The sequence below is a fragment of the Mangifera indica genome, chromosome 12 (genome assembly GCF_011075055.1).
Source record: "Mangifera indica cultivar Alphonso chromosome 12, CATAS_Mindica_2.1, whole genome shotgun sequence".
Lineage (NCBI taxonomy): Eukaryota > Viridiplantae > Streptophyta > Magnoliopsida > Sapindales > Anacardiaceae > Mangifera > Mangifera indica.
The window spans coordinates 9,556,595-9,574,706 of NC_058148.1; the positions used below are offsets into that span (position 1 = coordinate 9,556,595).

The window sequence follows — 18,112 nt, forward strand, 5'->3', positions numbered from 1 at the left end:
ATCAAGGGCATTTGGTCTAGTGGTATGATTCTCGCTTAGGGTGCGAGAGGTCCCGAGTTCAATTCTCGGAATGCCCCCGCTAACATTTTAATAATCTTTTTATGGCACATGAAATGAGATAACTCTCTGATCTGACGAAATCAATCTGCAATCTCATACTTATATATATATTCTATAAACTCTCAGTTACGTTACATTCAAATAAACCAATAAGATGGGTAAACAAGATATTTCAACTCATAAACATCAGTAATTGTCACAAGAAAATGTCCTCTACCATTAACAATCCTAATTCTCACAATGTATTTTTCACCCTCTTCAAAACTCTCTCAGGAGACGGTATATCGAGGCTGATTTTGGCGCAACGTCCTCAAATTTTGGTTGGCTGATGATGAATTATTTTGATGCTCCAAACCTTCAGAACCATTTGTTGCTTCAGAACCATTTGTTGCAGCTGAACATATCCCCTCAGTTGGATCGCCACACATCTTTGCTTTTGTGTCAACACCAAGATAATTTGTCAACACTCTCTTCACCCCAAAGCCGCGGCGGTTAGCCTTGTTGTTGTTGACAAGAAAAGGAGTTCTCTCCCCTCTTGCAGGGCTAATTAGAGGTGCAGGTGAGAAGCCTGGTGTGTTAAATGTTGCTTTATATGGTGTGCCTGAGACAGGCACATTACTGAAGGGGATTGTAACTTTCTTATGAGAAATTACACTGACTGTTGTAACTGATGACAGCTTATCTGAATTTTTATTCAAGTCATCCACATATATTAAGTCATCAATCCGAGCCACAATGTTGAATGCCAGACTCTCCAAAACTCTTGAATAGCTCTCAAGAATGGATTTCCCAACATCCTGAAAGTTTAAAAGAACTTGAGTTGAGGTTCATATATAGTGAAAGGAACAAAAGAATCTCTTAAAGAAAGGGAACTGAACCTTGTTGCACTGGATCTTGCTGGTGTCCAATGTAGTTTGTGTTAGACTAGGAAACCGCTGTTTCAAGCAAAGCAAGAGACTTTCAGATCTTTCAGCAAGCAATTCCCTCTTCTCTCCATCAATCATTAAGTCCTTCACCATTTCCCACGATGATTTTGCAGTGGAACGATTTGGATTTGGTGGGGGCTTCAAGTGAGCTCTTCGACGCCACACGTATATTGAGGCTTCCACGCGGTTTGCTATCTCAAGAGCAATGTGCTCTGAGGACAGGTCAAGGCAATCTAGCAAGCAGTCAGCAGAGAACTGATCTGATGTAATATACCTGTAAATAACTTCCCCTAAACAGGTTCTCCCGTTCTGAGAACAAACAAATGAAAAAATAATAATAAGGTTGCATAAAACTAGCATCAATAATAAACAGTTTGTGATGATTTAGTTGACACTTAAATAAAAGAATTATCTTTTGGATTTTCAAACCTTTGGAAGTGATTCTAAGTATGAATCAGGTACATCCATTTCTGCTAAGGTAATATCATTGATGGAAATTGCAGCTTTAAGGATCTGGTTTGCGCATTCACGCGTGTGATGCAGTTGCTTTCTTGAATTTTCAGAGAGGCCACCAGGAGGTACACGTGGCAAAGGAAGCCACCACTTCTCTTCTTGTCGCTGAATTGTTTTGCGAAAAGAGGCTGATCCATCTGCTTCTGGGGCTATAATCCCTTGATCAACATACCAAAATTCAGTATCCACGAAACTATCCAATATCTCCTGTCATAGATTAAACTAGATGGTAAGTTGAAAACGGCCTATCAAGCTGAGAAAGATGAAACAACAAAAGTGAAATCTTACCAGGAGCATGTTGTCTAGTTTCCTGAGAGCCGGGAGATTGATGAAAAGATCTGATCTAGGCCTGCAAGTCATGACCTACAAATAGCAAAACAACCCATTTTAGCCCAAAAGTCATAAATTCAAACAGTGAAAGTGGAAGGTTCGAAAGTTCCCCTTTTCCTGGGATTCTTGCAACTAAAGAAAGTATAGTTCAAGCATTTTCATTTTCAGAAAAAAGAAACAGAAAAGCATAAATTTTTCCATTACCTCAAGCTTACTTCCATCTGGAAATGTTTGCCAAGATGGGATCAATTCCACAATGTGATCGCTAACACAAAGAAGCAGCTCCATTTCTCTTTGCCACATTGATTTCTTCTCAGAAGGTAAGGGTTCTAATCTCCATAGTTGTCCAAATATAGTAGCTAAAAATCATACCGAAAGATAGTCAATCACAGTCTAAATAATAAACAACAAAAAAAATTAAAAAGTAATTGAAAAAGAGAGAAATCTGCACATGAAGAAGAGATCATACCACATAGATTGGTAATGGAATTAGAGATAGCCAAAGCTGTGCAGACACCTCTACCAGAACCTGACATGTCTTCTCCAAGCAACAATTTTGCAAACCTTTCCTTTATCATATCCATCTCTATACCAATCCACCAAGTAAAATAGAAAAAAATAATCAGATAAAAAAATAAAAACAAATGTTGATCACCTAAACCAAACACAAACATAGAACAATGTTTAGGAATTCCTTTTGGTTACAGGGGTTAATTAAAATATCAGAAATTTTGAATTTTTACTGTACTTGTTCTTGAAACTTGAAACACGTTTCATATTTTAAATTTGAAATATGAAACATCAGAAATTGCGTACTTTCTGTAACCAAACAGAAACGCCTCATCTGACCCGAAAGTAGTAAGACTGTACTAAAAGAAATAATCTTTAAACTCAAAAACAAAAACTTTATCTTTTTTGCAGAATGTTTTCTCAGCAACCAAACATACCCAAAAGCCAAAAAGCCAACCTGAAATGAGAGCACCCGATTTCTTAAATTTCGAATCATCAAAATTGCTCTTCTCATCACTTCCCTTTTCATCAGAAACCAAACTTTTCTTTGACACTTCAGCTTTCCTGATAGGCCAACCCAGAAGAGCGGGTGAACAAGACCCCATATTTTTCACTTCAACTGTCGAGTCTTCACAGCTTGAGCCGCTTGAACTGCTACTCTGCCTTGACTCGGCTCCCGACTCAGTGGTAGTGGTAGTCACTGTCTCACTACCACCATTAGCACTCTTCTTCACTAAACTCCCCATTCTTTCCAAAGAAAAAACAAACTTTGAACTAATATTTAGGGAAATTTTGCGATTTAAAAAGAGTCTTGTTTTGTAAATGTTGAAATTTGATTTTCGACTTTAAAATTGAAATGAAGAGGAAGTTTTATGAAGCACATGGCATGCTAACGTCTCTCTTTCCCTTTCAGTGAAAATTAATACATTCGTTCAAATTATTCATAAAATATACAGTACTTTGGCAGATTTGGGCGGACTTATGAGAAACACCAACAATTTACTTTTCTACCCTGATAATGCTCATGAAGTTACAATTTTACCCTTTCCTTTTCTCAAATTTGCAGAAGCATGTTTATCTTATAAATAAAATTTTTATATATGTATAATGGGTTAAATTTATTCTAATAGTTTTGAATTTTATTATTTTTTCTACATAAAAAAGTTGCTAAAATTATAATATTGTAATTGATGCTTTTTTGATTGAAAAAAAAAAAAAGAAGTGAATTAATGGACAGGTAAGTTAGGTCTATGCTAAGAATTAATGAATTTTATGGGGTTACAAATTTGATTAACATTTCCAGCTCATTTCTTTATTTTTTTAACTTTGTGGGGCTGAATTTCAGCCTTGTTTTGCATTTCTACATTAAACTCCATTTATTTTATTTTAAATGCAATTATGAATTAAATTAAATACAATGTTTTCAGAGTTAGAGTTAACATTAATTTAATGAGAAAAACAGTCCAATGAAACCAATAGTAAGACTAATACAGTGTTTAAATAAATTTTAAAAGTCTACATAAGGTTTAGTGTTAAAATATTTGTCCACATATGATTAGTATAAATAACATTTTTTAAACCTAAAATTTAACTTTATTAATGAAATAATAATATTAATAAGTGAAATTATCATTTCATTTATATTATTTTATTTTTTAAAATTATAATATAACATTTAAATTAACAAAAATTAAAAATAACTTTTTAAATATCCAATCAATTTGTAAAAGAAGTCTCTCATTTATTTTTCCTTTCACTTTCATCATTTTTTTTTTGTGTACTTCATCTCTTTTTATAAATAAAAATATCTTTTTCATATAATTGTATAGCACAGGGAATCGGTAGGCTTTGAACATATAATAGGTCTTTTTGAAATTTTAGGGGGTTATTGAAAATTCTATAAAATCTAAAGGTCTTTGAAAACATTTGAAATATTAGCTCATCTATAATAGTTTTAAAAAATAATAGTTATACTCTTAAAGTATTGAATAGAATGTATCAAAGGGTCAGTGTAAATGTTACAACTACTAGAGTTATGTAGTAATTTCAAATTATATAGAGTTTGAAGAGATTTCAAAGATTAATTTGTGAGTTTTTGAATATTTTTTAGGGTTAAATTATTATATTTAAAATGTTCGGGTTTAAAAGAAATTGTTTTAATTTTTTAAAAAATTAATAAATAATAAAATTATTATTTTACCCTTACACTGATTATTTTTTTTAATAATTGAGTTTGACTGTGGGTAAAAAATGTTTTTAAGCCAAACATTAGATGGAAAAATATTATTTATTCTATTAAAAATAATAATTATTTAATGTAAAAATAAATTTGGCCTAATGATTCATACATTATAATAAGAGCAATATTATGTATATCTATTTTGAGTATATAAATAGTTATATGTTTATATGTGTTATCATATGATTGAATATATTTTATTTTTAATTTAAAATTTTCTAATTATGTGATGACACATATAACTATGTATATATGTTTTCAAAGTGAATATATTTTAAAGAAAATGAAATTAATATTCTAAAACATTTAAAGCAAAATTTGAAATATATAATACAAATGTCCCTTTTTTTCATTTTTAAATTCTCAATTTCTGATAAAATTGTAATTAAGAAAATAATAAATTATATGAAAATTGAAGCAACTACAGTTTGACAGAATAAGATAAATTTCAAAATTAATTTATTCTTTTGATCTCTCACAATAATTTTATAAAAGTTAATTTAATCAAATTGGAAAAATACAAAAGTTTCCAACCTGGGTAGAGAAAATTATTGTGTGAACTTGACCAAAATAAAAATACGGCAGTTATAATTAAAAAATTATATATGTATATGCATATAAAATATTTAACACGTATTTAAATTAATGATAGCAATTAACATCTTCAAAACATGGGTATTTAGCTGCTTTTCAAAACTAATATAATATCATTTGATAAAAGTAAAATACGGTCATTCATACTTGAAAATTATCGAATTTTATGTGTGAAAATGAAATATTTAACTAGAATTTAGGTCAAATAATCAATTAAAACACATGTGCAAAATTCACCTTTTAAATTCAACAAAAAAAGATACGGCTATTCATACTTGTATTCATAAAGGTAACATGTGTTAAGGGGAAATACATAAATTAAAATTCTAGAGTCAAAATTATACGCATGAGTTTGACTGCTTTATTAAAAACGTAATTGCATATACATTTTTATTTAGACAGTAAAAATTAAATAACCTTAAATTAAGAAAAATATTTATAATTAAAGACCCACCTAATTTTGACCCAAACTTCAACGGCCCATTAAAAGCTAAATGTTATAATTGTTATTTAAAACACTTAAATTGTTCATATTATAAGCCAGATTGGCAGCCACAAACGTAGTGGGCATATCTCACTTCCTATATTGTTTACTACAATATTTTTACAAGACATATATATTTTGTCGTGACGAAGATTGGGGTACATTTTGTAATATTTGTTTTCGGTGGAAGGGTAATATGGTAAAGTGCTCAGTGAATTTGAATGGTTAAGTAGCCGTTTGATGAGAATAGGTAATAAGACAGACAGATGGTGAGCTTTTTCGGTTCTGACTTCTGATGTAAAATGTCTTTTCTCTAATCATATATTGTGGAACTTTTTGTTGCTTGAACGCCTTTATAAAAGCCATTTAAAAGTAAATGTAAGATAATTGAGATGACGTGGGCAACTGTCCATTGGCTTGTATGTTCTACAATGTCTCATTGAATAATATTTTATAGGTTTATAATTCAATGGCCACCCTAAAATTTTGCAATGGAAAATTTTGGGAAACTTAATTTTGGGAAACTCAATTCCAAGCCACTAAAATTTTGTGAGTTTGAAAAATCACATACTCTTCCACTTTTAAGTCAAATTCGGTTAATGTATTTCGTTTAGACTAAAATTATATTAAAAAACAAAAACAAAATTACCATTATGCATACTCCTAAACCAAATAAATTGTCATCGTCACTCCGAACGAAACTTCGCTGCATCACAATAAGCTTCTCCTTTAACAGCAACTCAATCAATCATAGTAGTCATTATTCATTGTACATGGATTTATCTTCCCTTTCACCATAAAATCTTCTGTCAAACATGAGGTCCAAATTTACCTCTACTCTAACATCCTCCACTTCTCAAAATACTTTGTTGTTCTCTTTTCTGATCATTAGCAAAATCCTAAAGAACACTGACTCTGATAATGAGAAGAAAGTCATGCTTCTCTTCCCATGAAAGCCACCATCTTAGGCCTCACCTATGATTCTATCAACAAGCTTCTTCTCACCATCATTATCTCACTTTCCCTCCCTTGAATATCTTCATAAACCTCCAAACTCTCTGAATTAGTGACTAGTTAATTGTTCAATATAAGTTTTCTAAAACGAACTTGATTTCATTTTCTTTGGATATTTAGGAAACTTATAACTCAATAATAATGACATTTTACCCTAATTGTTGGGTTCTCATTCTGAGAAGAAAATTTCTTAAAATAAATATGGATAAAGACTAGAAAAATCTTTACAAACAGAGACATAGATAGATATCTCTTAACCTTATACCCATCATCATGTATTCGTCTATCTCATCTAATTTACCAAATACCTATTGTCTTTTAAAAAATTACCAAAATGCCATCAATGTGAACAAATCAATCCTAGTTTGTTTTCTTTCCAAAATCCTGATGTCAACTCAATTTGATATGCAATTGGAGTTGTTTGTTAACCATTAAGATAATGTAGCAAACCTTTGAAAGCCAAATTTTGTATTGCTTTCCTGCTAAATCTGAATTGAGGCTTGTTTTTTTCCTCTCTCGTTCTCTGACAATTGGTGGACTAAAGAATTGTCTATCCATGGTCTGATCAGATTAACCACAACCAGTTTATGAAACAAGGAGTTAAGCAAGTGCTGATAGATGAGTCGGACTAAAGTCAATGTTTTGTTCAACTTCTTTGTTTGGCTGAATAGAAGGATTTTCTGTTTGTGGTTTATCTTTCCCTTTTCTCTCTTTTCTTACAAAAGTCAAAGTTGCGAAAAGTTGGGCTTAAGGACTGTAGCCAATAGCTTGCCCTATAATCGTCAACTCATTTTTGGAAAATTTAATTGAGTATTCATAATATCAAGTAAAAGGAATCAAACCTTTGCATTGACTATACTTCAAACAACTTGTTTTTCACACAAGAAGAACGAGGAGGTTGATAAATGGTAAGTGGTCTGAAAAGGGAGGAAACATTTTGAAAGAGTATTGGAATATGTTTTGGGTCAGTGCAGGTTAGAATGGGGACGGGGATGAATGATGATAAATGATTAGTTTTTAGTTAGATAAAAACAAAGATTCCTTATTATTTTTGTAACGGATAAAGGTATATGCAAAAAAAGTTTCAATCAAAATAGACCAAATGACTTGATCCCATCCAAAGTATTATGAAATCCCAAAGTCACCCCCTTCAACTTTCAAAGCCCTAAAGGCACACCCATAAACAAAATTCCATTAAAAAACTTAGTTAAAGTTAAGGATAAAACTGTTATTTAATTAAAAAAAATTTAAAACATAAAATTTATTATATTTTCCTCTCTAAGTTTTAAAAACTAACAATTTCATCTATGTTTAAAGTTTTCAAATTTTGAAAAGTAGTATTTCCCCCTCAAAAGCCATGTCACCTGGAAATCTGGATGATTTTTGTCTAGACATCATCACTAAACAAAAGTTGTTTGAATTTTCAAACGATTTTCGTTTGAAAATTGAACTTTCGATGGTCAAACAGTAAGAAGACTTCAACAACAACGATTTAGAATGGATTTGATGATCGTCGGAGAAGAAGATAGTGGCAAGAGAGGGTTTGGGGAGCTGTGATTTTCTAAAACTTAAAAATTTTATGCAAAGGTAAAATATTAGCTTTTTAAAATTTATGGGGGAAATAAAATTAATTATATAATTTTTTAATAATATTATTAAAAAAAGGTTTTGTCATTAACCTTAACTGAGTTTTTAAACAAAATTTTATTTATAATTGAGTGTTTAAAATTTTAAAAATTAAAAAATATCACTTTAAAATTTTATTATACCTTGAGTGAAAATAAATCTTTCGGCCATCAAAATAAGGATGAGAAATAGAAAAGGCCAAAGGACTATTTCCCACCCAAGTATGCTATAATGTCAAATGTCCCCCATTTATCTATGATAATACCAAATACCCACCTATCAGTAGTTAAAATTAACGGAACCCTAACCTCTTGAAATTTTATCTCATTTTACCCTCCTAAACTTAAAAAACTAAAAATTTCCCCAACCTAAATTTTAAAAAATGGCAGTTTCACCCTAGGGTTTCGTTTTGAAATCTCTGACATCATCTTTGGCTCCATTGTCGGCAACGTCTCCCTCCCGAAGCATCCTCTCCCTCCGGTGGTCTCTTTCCTCCCATTGGATGCCCAATCGGTGTCGAAAAAGTGGTGGAAGATGAAGAACTTCATCGAGGAAGACGAAGTTCTTCGTCCTCCCAGACGAAAACGAAGCTGTCGTCTTCGTCTGGGAAGACAAAGATCGGACGTCTAACACCGATCAGGGTTCCAAATAGGAGAAAAGAGATCGTCGGAGGGAGAAGATGCTTCGAGAGGGAGAGGTCACCGACAATGGAGCCGGAGATGATGCCGGAGATTTCAAAACAAAACCCTAGGGTAAAATTGCCATTTTTTAAAACTTAAGTCGGGGGAAACTTTTAGTTTTAAAGTTTAGGGGAATAAAAAGAGATTATATTTTAGTTTATTTTTAATATTATAAAAAAATAACGTTTACCCTTACTACCGTTAATTTTTCTTCACTGTCGTTAATTTTAACTGTTGATGGGTGGACATTTGATGTTATCATAGATAAAAGGGAGGCACTAAACATTGCAGCATACCTTGGGTGGGACATAGTCCTTTCGCCAATAGAAAATTAGGCCCACCGCACCATGTTGCTATCTCAACAACTAAATATAAACGCAAAAAGGAGCAATAACGGCTAGCTAATGGAGTTGAAATTTTGCTAAAAGATCAAAACCCGAGATAGAAAGTAATCTTTATCAGCATAAGAAAGTAAAGTAGCCCCTAGTCTTCGTACGTAGGCGTGGTGGCTGCCACTTTTCCAAAGTTTATTCTCTTCATGCTCACATCCCGCCCTTTAAATTCAACTTTTTTGTTTCTGTGCATCATTTGTCAAAATCTACCAAATTTTCTTTTTTTTTAACCTTTTTTTATGTACAATTTTAAAATATAACTATTCTTACATAAGAGATAATTATTTTTTTAAGTAATAAAATGGAATACAGGAATATGGTATACACCTCCATACCCAAAAATTGAAAAAAAAAATAGCAATGAAAAGAAATAAATTTGTAATATTTAATTTCAAAAATAACATTAATCTTTCAAGGTTTCAAACATTAAAAAAAAAATCTTTTTTTTTAAGTAAATTCTCGGTGAGCTATTATAACATAATCTATTATGAATTTATAATCTAAACAAAAGACAGATTTTTATTACATCATAAGAAAAATAGTATCATTAACTTTCGAACTTATGATACCAACAATTAATAAAATATTAAAATTTTTAAATAAAAAATTTGATTCTAGTCTTTATTGTATTTATAAAATTTTAATTTAAATTACTTTTAATAAAAAAAAACTTCCAGATTTAAGAATTTGTAAATATAGTATAAAAAAAATCATAATAGACCGCTTTTTACATAATGACTAATCAAAAGGCTAGATATAATAAAGGATTGAACCTATATAGCCACTTGCTCCTGTCACCAACATTAATAAAGAATTAGTAAATTATGTTAATCTATTTTTAATACATAAATAAATATATATATTTAATATATTATAATGTAATTTATTAATTTTAAATTAAAAATAAAATTTTATTTAATCATATAATAATATATATTATCAAATTTAAAAATAAAATTAAGAGAGGTTAAAATTGAATAAAATTAAAATATATGAGAGTTGGTGAAGAAATAATAAAATTTTTAAAGTGATCAAATAAAATTTTAAGGATTATATTTAAAAAATTTTCAAAATCAAGAGAGATCTACTAAAAATTAAGGGGGTCAAATAAAAATTAAGGAAATTTTGTCGAAATCAAAGAGGTTAGCTTACCTTGATTTTTAATTATATATTATGTATGTATATTTATTTATATACTAATAAATGCATATATATAATATTCCTCCTAAATCATTTATGTTTATGTTACGAATAATTACTGCTTCATACTAAACACGGATCAAGGAATTTAAATTCAAACTTGAAAGACCTACAAATTGGACAATTTCTTTGTTTTTTTTCAAATCTGATCCAAGGAATCTTGAGGCTAATTGTCACCATCTATTTAAGTCTCACACCACCGTTTTGTCCGGTGCCCAAGAAGATTTCTAACAAAAATCTGACCTCTGCAGCAGACACGTAAAGCTAAAGTGGAGTTAAAGTCATTTATTTGAATAGAGCAATTATGAATCACGGGTTACTCTTGATCCATTACAGCAAATGTCAGGGCTTTTGGACCATTATTGATGTTCCAGCCCACTGGTCTGGCCCGAACCGGCCCAAATTCATAATGTGATAAGTAAAAGTTTTTGTCACCACTTTTTGGAAAGTAAATTTTGTTTATTTTAAAAGAGGTAATATAAAAGTAATCTCCCACGCCTTATATAAACTGACTTTTGACCAGTTTCCAAAAAAAAAAAAATCAACCCTATCATTGTTGTTGTTGTTATAATATTTGCCATAAATCTTGAAATTTCAACATGATTCTTACACATCAATGGTAAAAAATGATTGGTATATTATTGATATTCATCTTTTTATTATTTACATCGTTTAAATTTATGTATTTGCATTAATAATGAAGATGTTATAAATAGGGGTTTAAAGGTTTTTGAGTCTTATGGCTTATTAAAGATTTATCTTGAATTGATCGTTTTATCATTGAATAATTTGTTTGAATTAAATATAAACAAATTGGTAGAATTTCTGTAAATAAAAAGATTTTTTCAAATATATGTGATTTACAGTGAGTATGCGTATCATGTTTATTCGAAACAAATAAAAGTGAGGGGTTAAATGAAATTTTTTTTTAGGCAACAAGCACAGTGACCCTTTTGGAACTTTGTGTTAGTTGGGGCTTGTAAAGATTTTAGGTAAGCACAACACACATGATGTACCTAAACAAAATTTTGCCATAGATAGTTGACGGCTCACCAAAATATTTCATGCATTAATAATAAGTATACGCAACACGCGCACCGGAAGGGTAATTGAAGTTTGCGGGTGTATTAAAATTTTTATTTAATAATTCATCAAAATTATATGTTTTTATTTTAAGTATATAAATAAATATATATTTGATATATATTATCAAATAATTAAATAATTTTAAATTAAAAATAAAATTATATTCATAATATATTATATATATTTATTAATATATATAAAAATAATTATATATAACATTATTTTTAACAATTGTTAAGCATATAATTTATCAATAAAATTATATATATTTATTTTAAATATATAAATAAGTACATATTTGATATATATCATTAAATATGGTATCAAATAATTAATTAATTTTAAATTAAAAATAAATTAACACTTAATTATATGATAATATATTATATCTATACTTATTTGTATATACAATAACAGATACATATAACATTATCCATAATTTATTATGCACAATAAATCAAAATTGAAGTTATATTTTCGTATTAAGGTTTTATATTTGCAACATATTGTATTCATAGTTTGAAGTACTTCGTTTGAGGAATATGACAAAATATTGTTAGAATGGGAAACAAAATGACGTGCCACTAACACGTTTAGGCATGATTGGCATGTTCGTGAATCATATGGTTATCGCATTTTAAGTGAAAACGACAAACCTTAGAAGCCGCGCAGCACAGGTCGGTATAGATAATTGAAACGCTTGCTTATTTTCTTTATTATCATTATTATTATTTTTATTTTCTCCAGTTCCAGTATCAACCTAACGCCTCAAAGTCAAGAGTCAGAGCCAAGGGAAACAGGAGAGAAGAAGAACTTTCATCCTCTCTTTCTCGGAGAAACGTCTTTTTCTCGCTCGTCAGACAAAGTTTCTCTTTCTTAGGTATATTTTGTAACTCTGTACCTACACTTGTCAAAACATACGCATAATTTTTAAATGTTTTCTTATTTTTTCTGATCAGTTGATTCGATCGCTAGTTAATGATGATCTTACGTTCTTGTTCAGCTGAAATCTTAATTATCTTTGAATTTTGATCGATTTCTGCTGCTTTTCGATGTGATTTATTCAATTATGAACTTGAGCTGGCATTTTATATTGATGTGTACACACTCCTTGATTTAATTGTTCTCTGGTGGTTCTGGTGTAGAACTTGTAAGAATCAGCTCAGATTTCGAATTTCTATGATTATTGAGAATTCAAAGTTGTCGAGAACGAAGCAATTTGAGCTAAATATCATTGTTTCAAACCAAATCATTCTAGAATGAGATTGATTTTTTAATTTGATAAAACAAGTCATACTATGAGCAGAGTTAGTGTGATGGCGATATTCAGGTTTGCATGTGATCAAGAGACAAGAATTGTCGTCAATGAAAGGCTTAAACATTCATACAAGTTTATCTGATGGAACTTTGTTCCACAAGCGGAATTAATAATGCCAGTAAAAAAGTGAGAAAATTATTAAGGGCAAAGTTTAAGTGGAATGACTTACCCAAAACAAAGTTAAAGCAGAATGCTAAACTATAATTGCATTTCAAATGCACTTTAAGTTGGTGATGCATTAGTAGTTTACAAGTTGATGGTATCTTGTATTAATTAGAACTGCAAAACTATAATTGTACAATTTATTTTCATTATCTTTACCGGTAGTAATATTCTTTTTGTTTTTGTGTACTAACTGCAGCAGTTCTTTTCTTTTTCTTTACCACTATAAGTGTTCTTAATGTTTGCATATAATAGCTGCAACAGGTTTGAGAAGTGATACTCTTGGATTAATTTTGGAGGATAACAGGGCAAAGCTGAGAAGTTAACTCAGACTGTTTTAACATCCTGGTTAAGCTTTGCTGGATTCCATTGTGAATTTGTTTGCTCATGTGGCCTTTTTGTTTTGTATTAAATAAGATTCTTAAAGCTGAAGAAGATGAAGAGGAAATAGTGAATCTATCAGATGGAAATATTGTAAGCAAGGTAGAACGCTGCTCATCTGAGCACTTCTCAAGTAATGAGAAGTACAGTGATGCGCTCTTGCCAAGAGCACACTTTGTTGAAGTGAGTGCATCTTGACTCTTTTATTGCCTTATTTTTCATATACACTTTTTGTTGGATTTTAGTTTTGGGTAATAAATAAATAGACAATGAATTAAAATAAAAAAGTAAACCTTTATTTTTGTTTATGTTTGCAAACATTTTCTATTGATAATACATATGTTTCAGTCAGTTGTAATTCTAGTTTTGTTTGAATTCTTTAAGTTGGCCTGGTGATTGTAGGTCCCTCATGTAAACCAGCTATTCTCTTGGGACTGTGGCCTTGCATGCGTTTTGATGGTATTGAGAACAATTGGAATAAACAAATATGATATTCAAGGTCTGGCAGAGTTATGCTGCACAACCAGGTTTGTTGGTTACTATAAAATAGATCATTTTTTATGACTGCTCCGTGAATTTAGTTGTTCATAATTTTATCTGATTGATTAATATAGAAGCATGTGTTGTTTGCTTTCTCTGAAAATAAGAATGGAGTGAAAGCTTTCTTAACTTGTAAATGACAAACTCGTTTAAAGGTGTTGGATAGTCATATAGATTGCGTTATCTTAGGTTATGGATGCGCTAAATGATATGAGAGATATAAAGAGGTGTTCTCTAAGACAGCTTAATGTCTTTTCCATTGATCAGTTAGCTTGATTGCTGATCTTTACATGAATACTATGTGCCCTAGCAAGGTTGGTAGTTTGGGGAGTACAAATAAGCCTCTATGTTTGCCATTTTTAAAAAGTGAGTATGAGTTGTTATGAAAAATTTATGATGAATCTCATTCCCAACTTCTTATTGCAGCATTTGGACCGTCGATCTGGCATATTTACTGCAGAAATTGAACATTAAGTTTTCCTACTTCACAGTAACATTTGGAGTAAATCCGAATTACTCTGTTGAGACGTTTTACAAGGTGATTTCTTGCATATGCATGAGTAATTTAATGACCTAGCAATTCGTTTGTTGTAGCTTTCAAATTGATCAAATAATAATTTTTTTAAGATGATTTTTTTGGTTCTGTTTGGGGTTTATCTCTATCGTAAGATGAAAGTAATTGTGCTAATCAAAACCAAAATCATATTTGATGAGATATGCTGTTTTATTTCATGTCTGTTTATGTGAAAACTTGCAACGACAATTTGCTTGGTTTAGTTGGCATTTAGTCTATAAATATGGATGTACAAAGTTTATATGTTATTATCCTTCAAAATGTCATCCATTCTTTTAGGATATGCTTGATGTTGCCGATTGCACATGTTTGGTTAATTAATAATGTTCAGTGAAATAAATTTGTGTTTAAACAGGTTCTTACACTAATTTGAAGTGAACAACATCATTTTTTATATATGCGGGCCCTCACATTTTTGCCTCCCCGACCACAACCTGTTTCAGTAAATTTAAGGGTTTTTGAGCTCTGTTATCATGTCCCTGATCAATACTTCTGAAACTGCTAAAGTTTGGTTTTATTTCATGAAAGAACTAGAACTTATTGCTTTTGTGTATATTCTATGTGATAGTTATTTTTCTTACTAATCATATAAACCATTTAACTTGAGCAACTGATTTTTAATTGATAAGAATTACTTTATTCCTCTTTCCCTGGGCCTTCACTGAACCTTGGATTAACAGCCACTGCTGTTATTATCTTGCATTAATGCTTGTGATGCTTCTGTTAGCAGGTTTGGGTTCTGAAAGAAAAACAGTGTTTTATTTATTTTTTTTGGCCTACTGTTGTTTTCGTCAATTTATCTGTATGTATATTATTAATTCATATGGCCTATCTTGATGCTTTTGTAATTTATATTTGAGTATTGATATACTTTTTAGTTCATTTCATTGTTATATGTCACAGTAATATTAGTGGATGTTTTATCTCAATATTTTGCAGGAGCAATTGCCCACTGATCTTGTTCGAGTGGATATGCTATTCCAGAAAGCAAGGGGAGCTGGTATTAATATAGAGGTATCATCCTGTCATTCCATACCTTTTAAAATTTTAGATTTTTTTTTTTTTTTTGTTTGCATAGCATTGTTATAAGTTAAAGTGTTGGCCCTTGTCTCTTTGCAACAAATTCTTACGCTAGACTCTTAGACAGTGGTCATTTTTTTACAGTGTGTAACTTGAAAATTTGAACTAGATGGGTTAATCTCTTGCATTATTATATATTTGTTTTGGTTTCATTGAGTATCAAAATGTATGGAAGATAAATTGGGATGAACCTAGAATGGACCAAAAAATTCTTCTTTATTCTATTTATCATCATTAAGATGTTCTTAATTCATGCTCGATTTAAATATCCTCCTTGGATAAGCCTACAAACCCTCTTCTTTTTACAGTGCAGGTCAATCAGCAGAGTAGAAATTTCTCTCAAGATATTGTCTGGGAACTATGTTGCGATTGCATTAGTTGACCAGTACAAATTAAGGTATTTACTAACCATGATATCTTTCTTTTATTTGTGTTTTTTGCACTTTTACTTTCAAGTAATTTCACCTCAACTGTTACACGGCTATTATGTTATTATACCATGTATATTTTCCCGTCTTGTGCAAACCCAAGAAATGAGGAAAAATAAAAAATCTCTTCTCTTTTGTTTTTTTGGGTTTTTATGACAAAGTATATTAGCGTATTAATTAGCCAAGTCTTTTCCTTAATATACACTCTTTACTTCTTCAACCATTATGATTGATTTTAAACTAAGGGCTTCACTTGAGAGGAGAGCTGCTTTTAATTAATTAAATGCTTTGCCAAACTTTTGTGTCACAGTCAGCCTTGGATGGAGGAAGTCATTGTCCCAGGCCTCTACAACAACTGTGGTTATACTGGTGAGGAGTGGTATTTAATTTCATTGTGATTACTTTTTAAAAATTATGAGGCTTTTAGCATTGCTTTATATGATAGACTGCTCAAATGGACTTATTTCAGTCTTCACTGGGAGCATAAAAGAATGTTTGCATTGACTTGTTCCAGTGAAAGCCTCTATGGCCACTTGACAATTTCTGAATGTATATATGGATACTGCTATATCATTATGATTGAGTTAATACAAAAACTTCATGCTGTGATGTGTGTGGTTCCTTGCTTTATATCATGATCGATAGTCTTTGTCTTCAAAATTTTCTGGAGAAGGGTACTTTGTTGTTCTTGAATTCTTATTTGTGTGTGACACCTTTAAATTGATTTCACTGAGATAAATATCTTCTATAGGTCACTATGTTGTGATATGTGGCTATGATGCTGGTGCAGATGAGTTTGAAATTAGAGATCCTGCCAGTTCCCGGTATTATCTTTATTCTCTTTCGTTGTTATTTCTACCTTCACCATAGACGGATCACCACAGAAAGGAAAATTCTTTAGAAGAGCTAGATTTAGTCCTAACCAATTGTTTGGTGGAGAATAGTGATCTTCTTTAAGATGGTGGATTATTAATGGAGTTGATTCAGATGGTCATAAATTCTATGACTGACAACACTGCTAGTGTATACTTAACAAACCAAAAATAATCTGTGTTCCAAACTATATGTCAGAACTAAAACTTTGTAAGTTTCCTTACACTTGACAAGATATATTATTCAGATAAATATAGTTCTCTAAAATGATGGATTGACTGGGGATCAGAATATAGGTGATTGTGCTAAATAATTCAAAATCATTTAGGTAGAACCATTCAACCAGAATTTATTTGCCCTGTGAATGCTTTTCATAAAATGTCAACAAAAGTCTGCACTTTGCATTTGCTTGGAAGAACTTGGGCCATCACATTTAGGATGTTGAATATTTTTTAAATGATATTTTATAAATAGTATTTGAATCAAATTTGCAAGTGAAACTTTAGTTTAGCTTATAATAGAAGCAAGGATTCTGAATACTTGTGCAGGAAACATGAGAAGGTCTCATCAAAGCGCCTAGAAGAAGCTCGAAAATCCTTTGGTACTGACGAAGATCTTCTCCTGGTAATTATCTTCACCTTCCTAATACCTTGGAATCTTAGTGTGTTTTCAGAAGATCTTGTCTGTTGTATCCGAATGCTATTGTAGTCTGAAAACTCAAGAGGTTAAGTCAAAATTATCACTAGGATCATCTAAGAAATAAGTACATAAAACGCAAACTAAAGATTTCATTTCTAGTTTTATTAATTATCATCTTTTGTTTTCAATATGTCCATCTTACAGATATCCCTGGAGAAGAATGAGAAGTAGACCTTTCCCTGATCTTAACTTTCTTCATGTCAATCGGGTCCGTGACATTACACCTTGCATATATTACAAATTTGTGTATAATATGTGCATCATTATAAACCTAACTGTTAAAATCTCTCAATTCACTTTACATGTATATGCTTTTTAGTATGTAATTCATATTTCAATGTAAATTAACATATAATTTTAGTCATTTATTTTCTTTTAATAAATTCTGAAATTTTCTTCCAAA

At 30.7% G+C, this 18,112-nt stretch overlaps 2 protein-coding genes and 1 non-coding gene across 7 annotated transcripts; 2 read left to right on the forward strand and 1 right to left on the reverse strand.

The window, feature by feature from the left end:
* The first annotated feature begins 5 nt into the window (after positions 1–5).
* Positions 6–77, forward strand: TRNAP-AGG. Its single transcript has one exon. It is a non-coding gene; the product is annotated as a tRNA-Pro (tRNA).
* Positions 78–132: 55 nt separating this feature from the next.
* Positions 133–3,247, reverse strand: LOC123193192 (rop guanine nucleotide exchange factor 5-like). The gene is made up of 7 exons (XM_044606002.1): positions 2,797–3,247; positions 2,299–2,415; positions 2,034–2,188; positions 1,788–1,862; positions 1,416–1,706; positions 939–1,295; positions 133–857 (listed from the first exon to the last, which is right to left on the reverse strand). The coding sequence occupies exons 1-7, from the start codon at positions 3,083–3,085 to the stop codon at positions 330–332; spliced, it is 1,812 nt and encodes a 603-aa protein (XP_044461937.1). The 5' UTR covers positions 3,086–3,247; the 3' UTR covers positions 133–329.
* Positions 3,248–12,374: 9,127 nt separating this feature from the next.
* Positions 12,375–18,112, forward strand: LOC123193399 (guanylyl cyclase 1). 5 transcript variants are annotated; one of them, XM_044606370.1, is made up of 10 exons: positions 12,375–12,534; positions 13,399–13,698; positions 13,918–14,042; positions 14,482–14,593; positions 15,569–15,643; positions 16,018–16,106; positions 16,448–16,506; positions 16,889–16,961; positions 17,539–17,634; positions 17,854–18,112. In XM_044606370.1, exons 2-9 carry the CDS (start codon positions 13,522–13,524, stop codon positions 17,588–17,590), a joined length of 762 nt encoding a protein of 253 aa, XP_044462305.1. In that variant the 5' UTR covers positions 12,375–12,534; positions 13,399–13,521; the 3' UTR covers positions 17,591–17,634; positions 17,854–18,112. The 5 variants fall into 5 exon arrangements, with proteins under 5 accessions (XP_044462305.1, XP_044462306.1, XP_044462304.1 ...); XM_044606369.1 differs by having other exon boundaries at positions 12,377–12,534; positions 13,390–13,698; positions 17,559–17,634; XM_044606372.1 differs by having other exon boundaries at positions 12,377–12,534; positions 13,552–13,698; positions 17,559–17,634.

What these genes read in the sequence shown, in the direction of transcription:
- LOC123193192 (XM_044606002.1), bottom strand. Translation starts at nt 3,085, where the DNA reads ATGGGGAGTTTAGTGAAGAAGAGTGCTAATGGTGGTAGTGAGACAGTG. An exon ending in AACTAGACAACATGCTCCTG is followed by an intron (nt 1,707 to 1,787) that starts GTAAGATTTCAC and finishes AATCTATGACAG; the next exon opens with GAGATATTGGATAGTTTCGT. An exon ending in ACTTAGAATCACTTCCAAAG is followed by an intron (nt 1,296 to 1,415) that starts GTTTGAAAATCC and finishes GTTTGTTCTCAG; the next exon opens with AACGGGAGAACCTGTTTAGG.
- LOC123193399 (XM_044606369.1), top strand. Translation starts at nt 13,522, where the DNA reads ATGTGGCCTTTTTGTTTTGTATTAAATAAGATTCTTAAAGCTGAAGAA. An exon ending in CTGTTGAGACGTTTTACAAG is followed by an intron (nt 14,594 to 15,568) that starts GTGATTTCTTGC and finishes AATATTTTGCAG; the next exon opens with GAGCAATTGCCCACTGATCT. An exon ending in AGAGATCCTGCCAGTTCCCG is followed by an intron (nt 16,962 to 17,558) that starts GTATTATCTTTA and finishes ATACTTGTGCAG; the next exon opens with GAAACATGAGAAGGTCTCAT.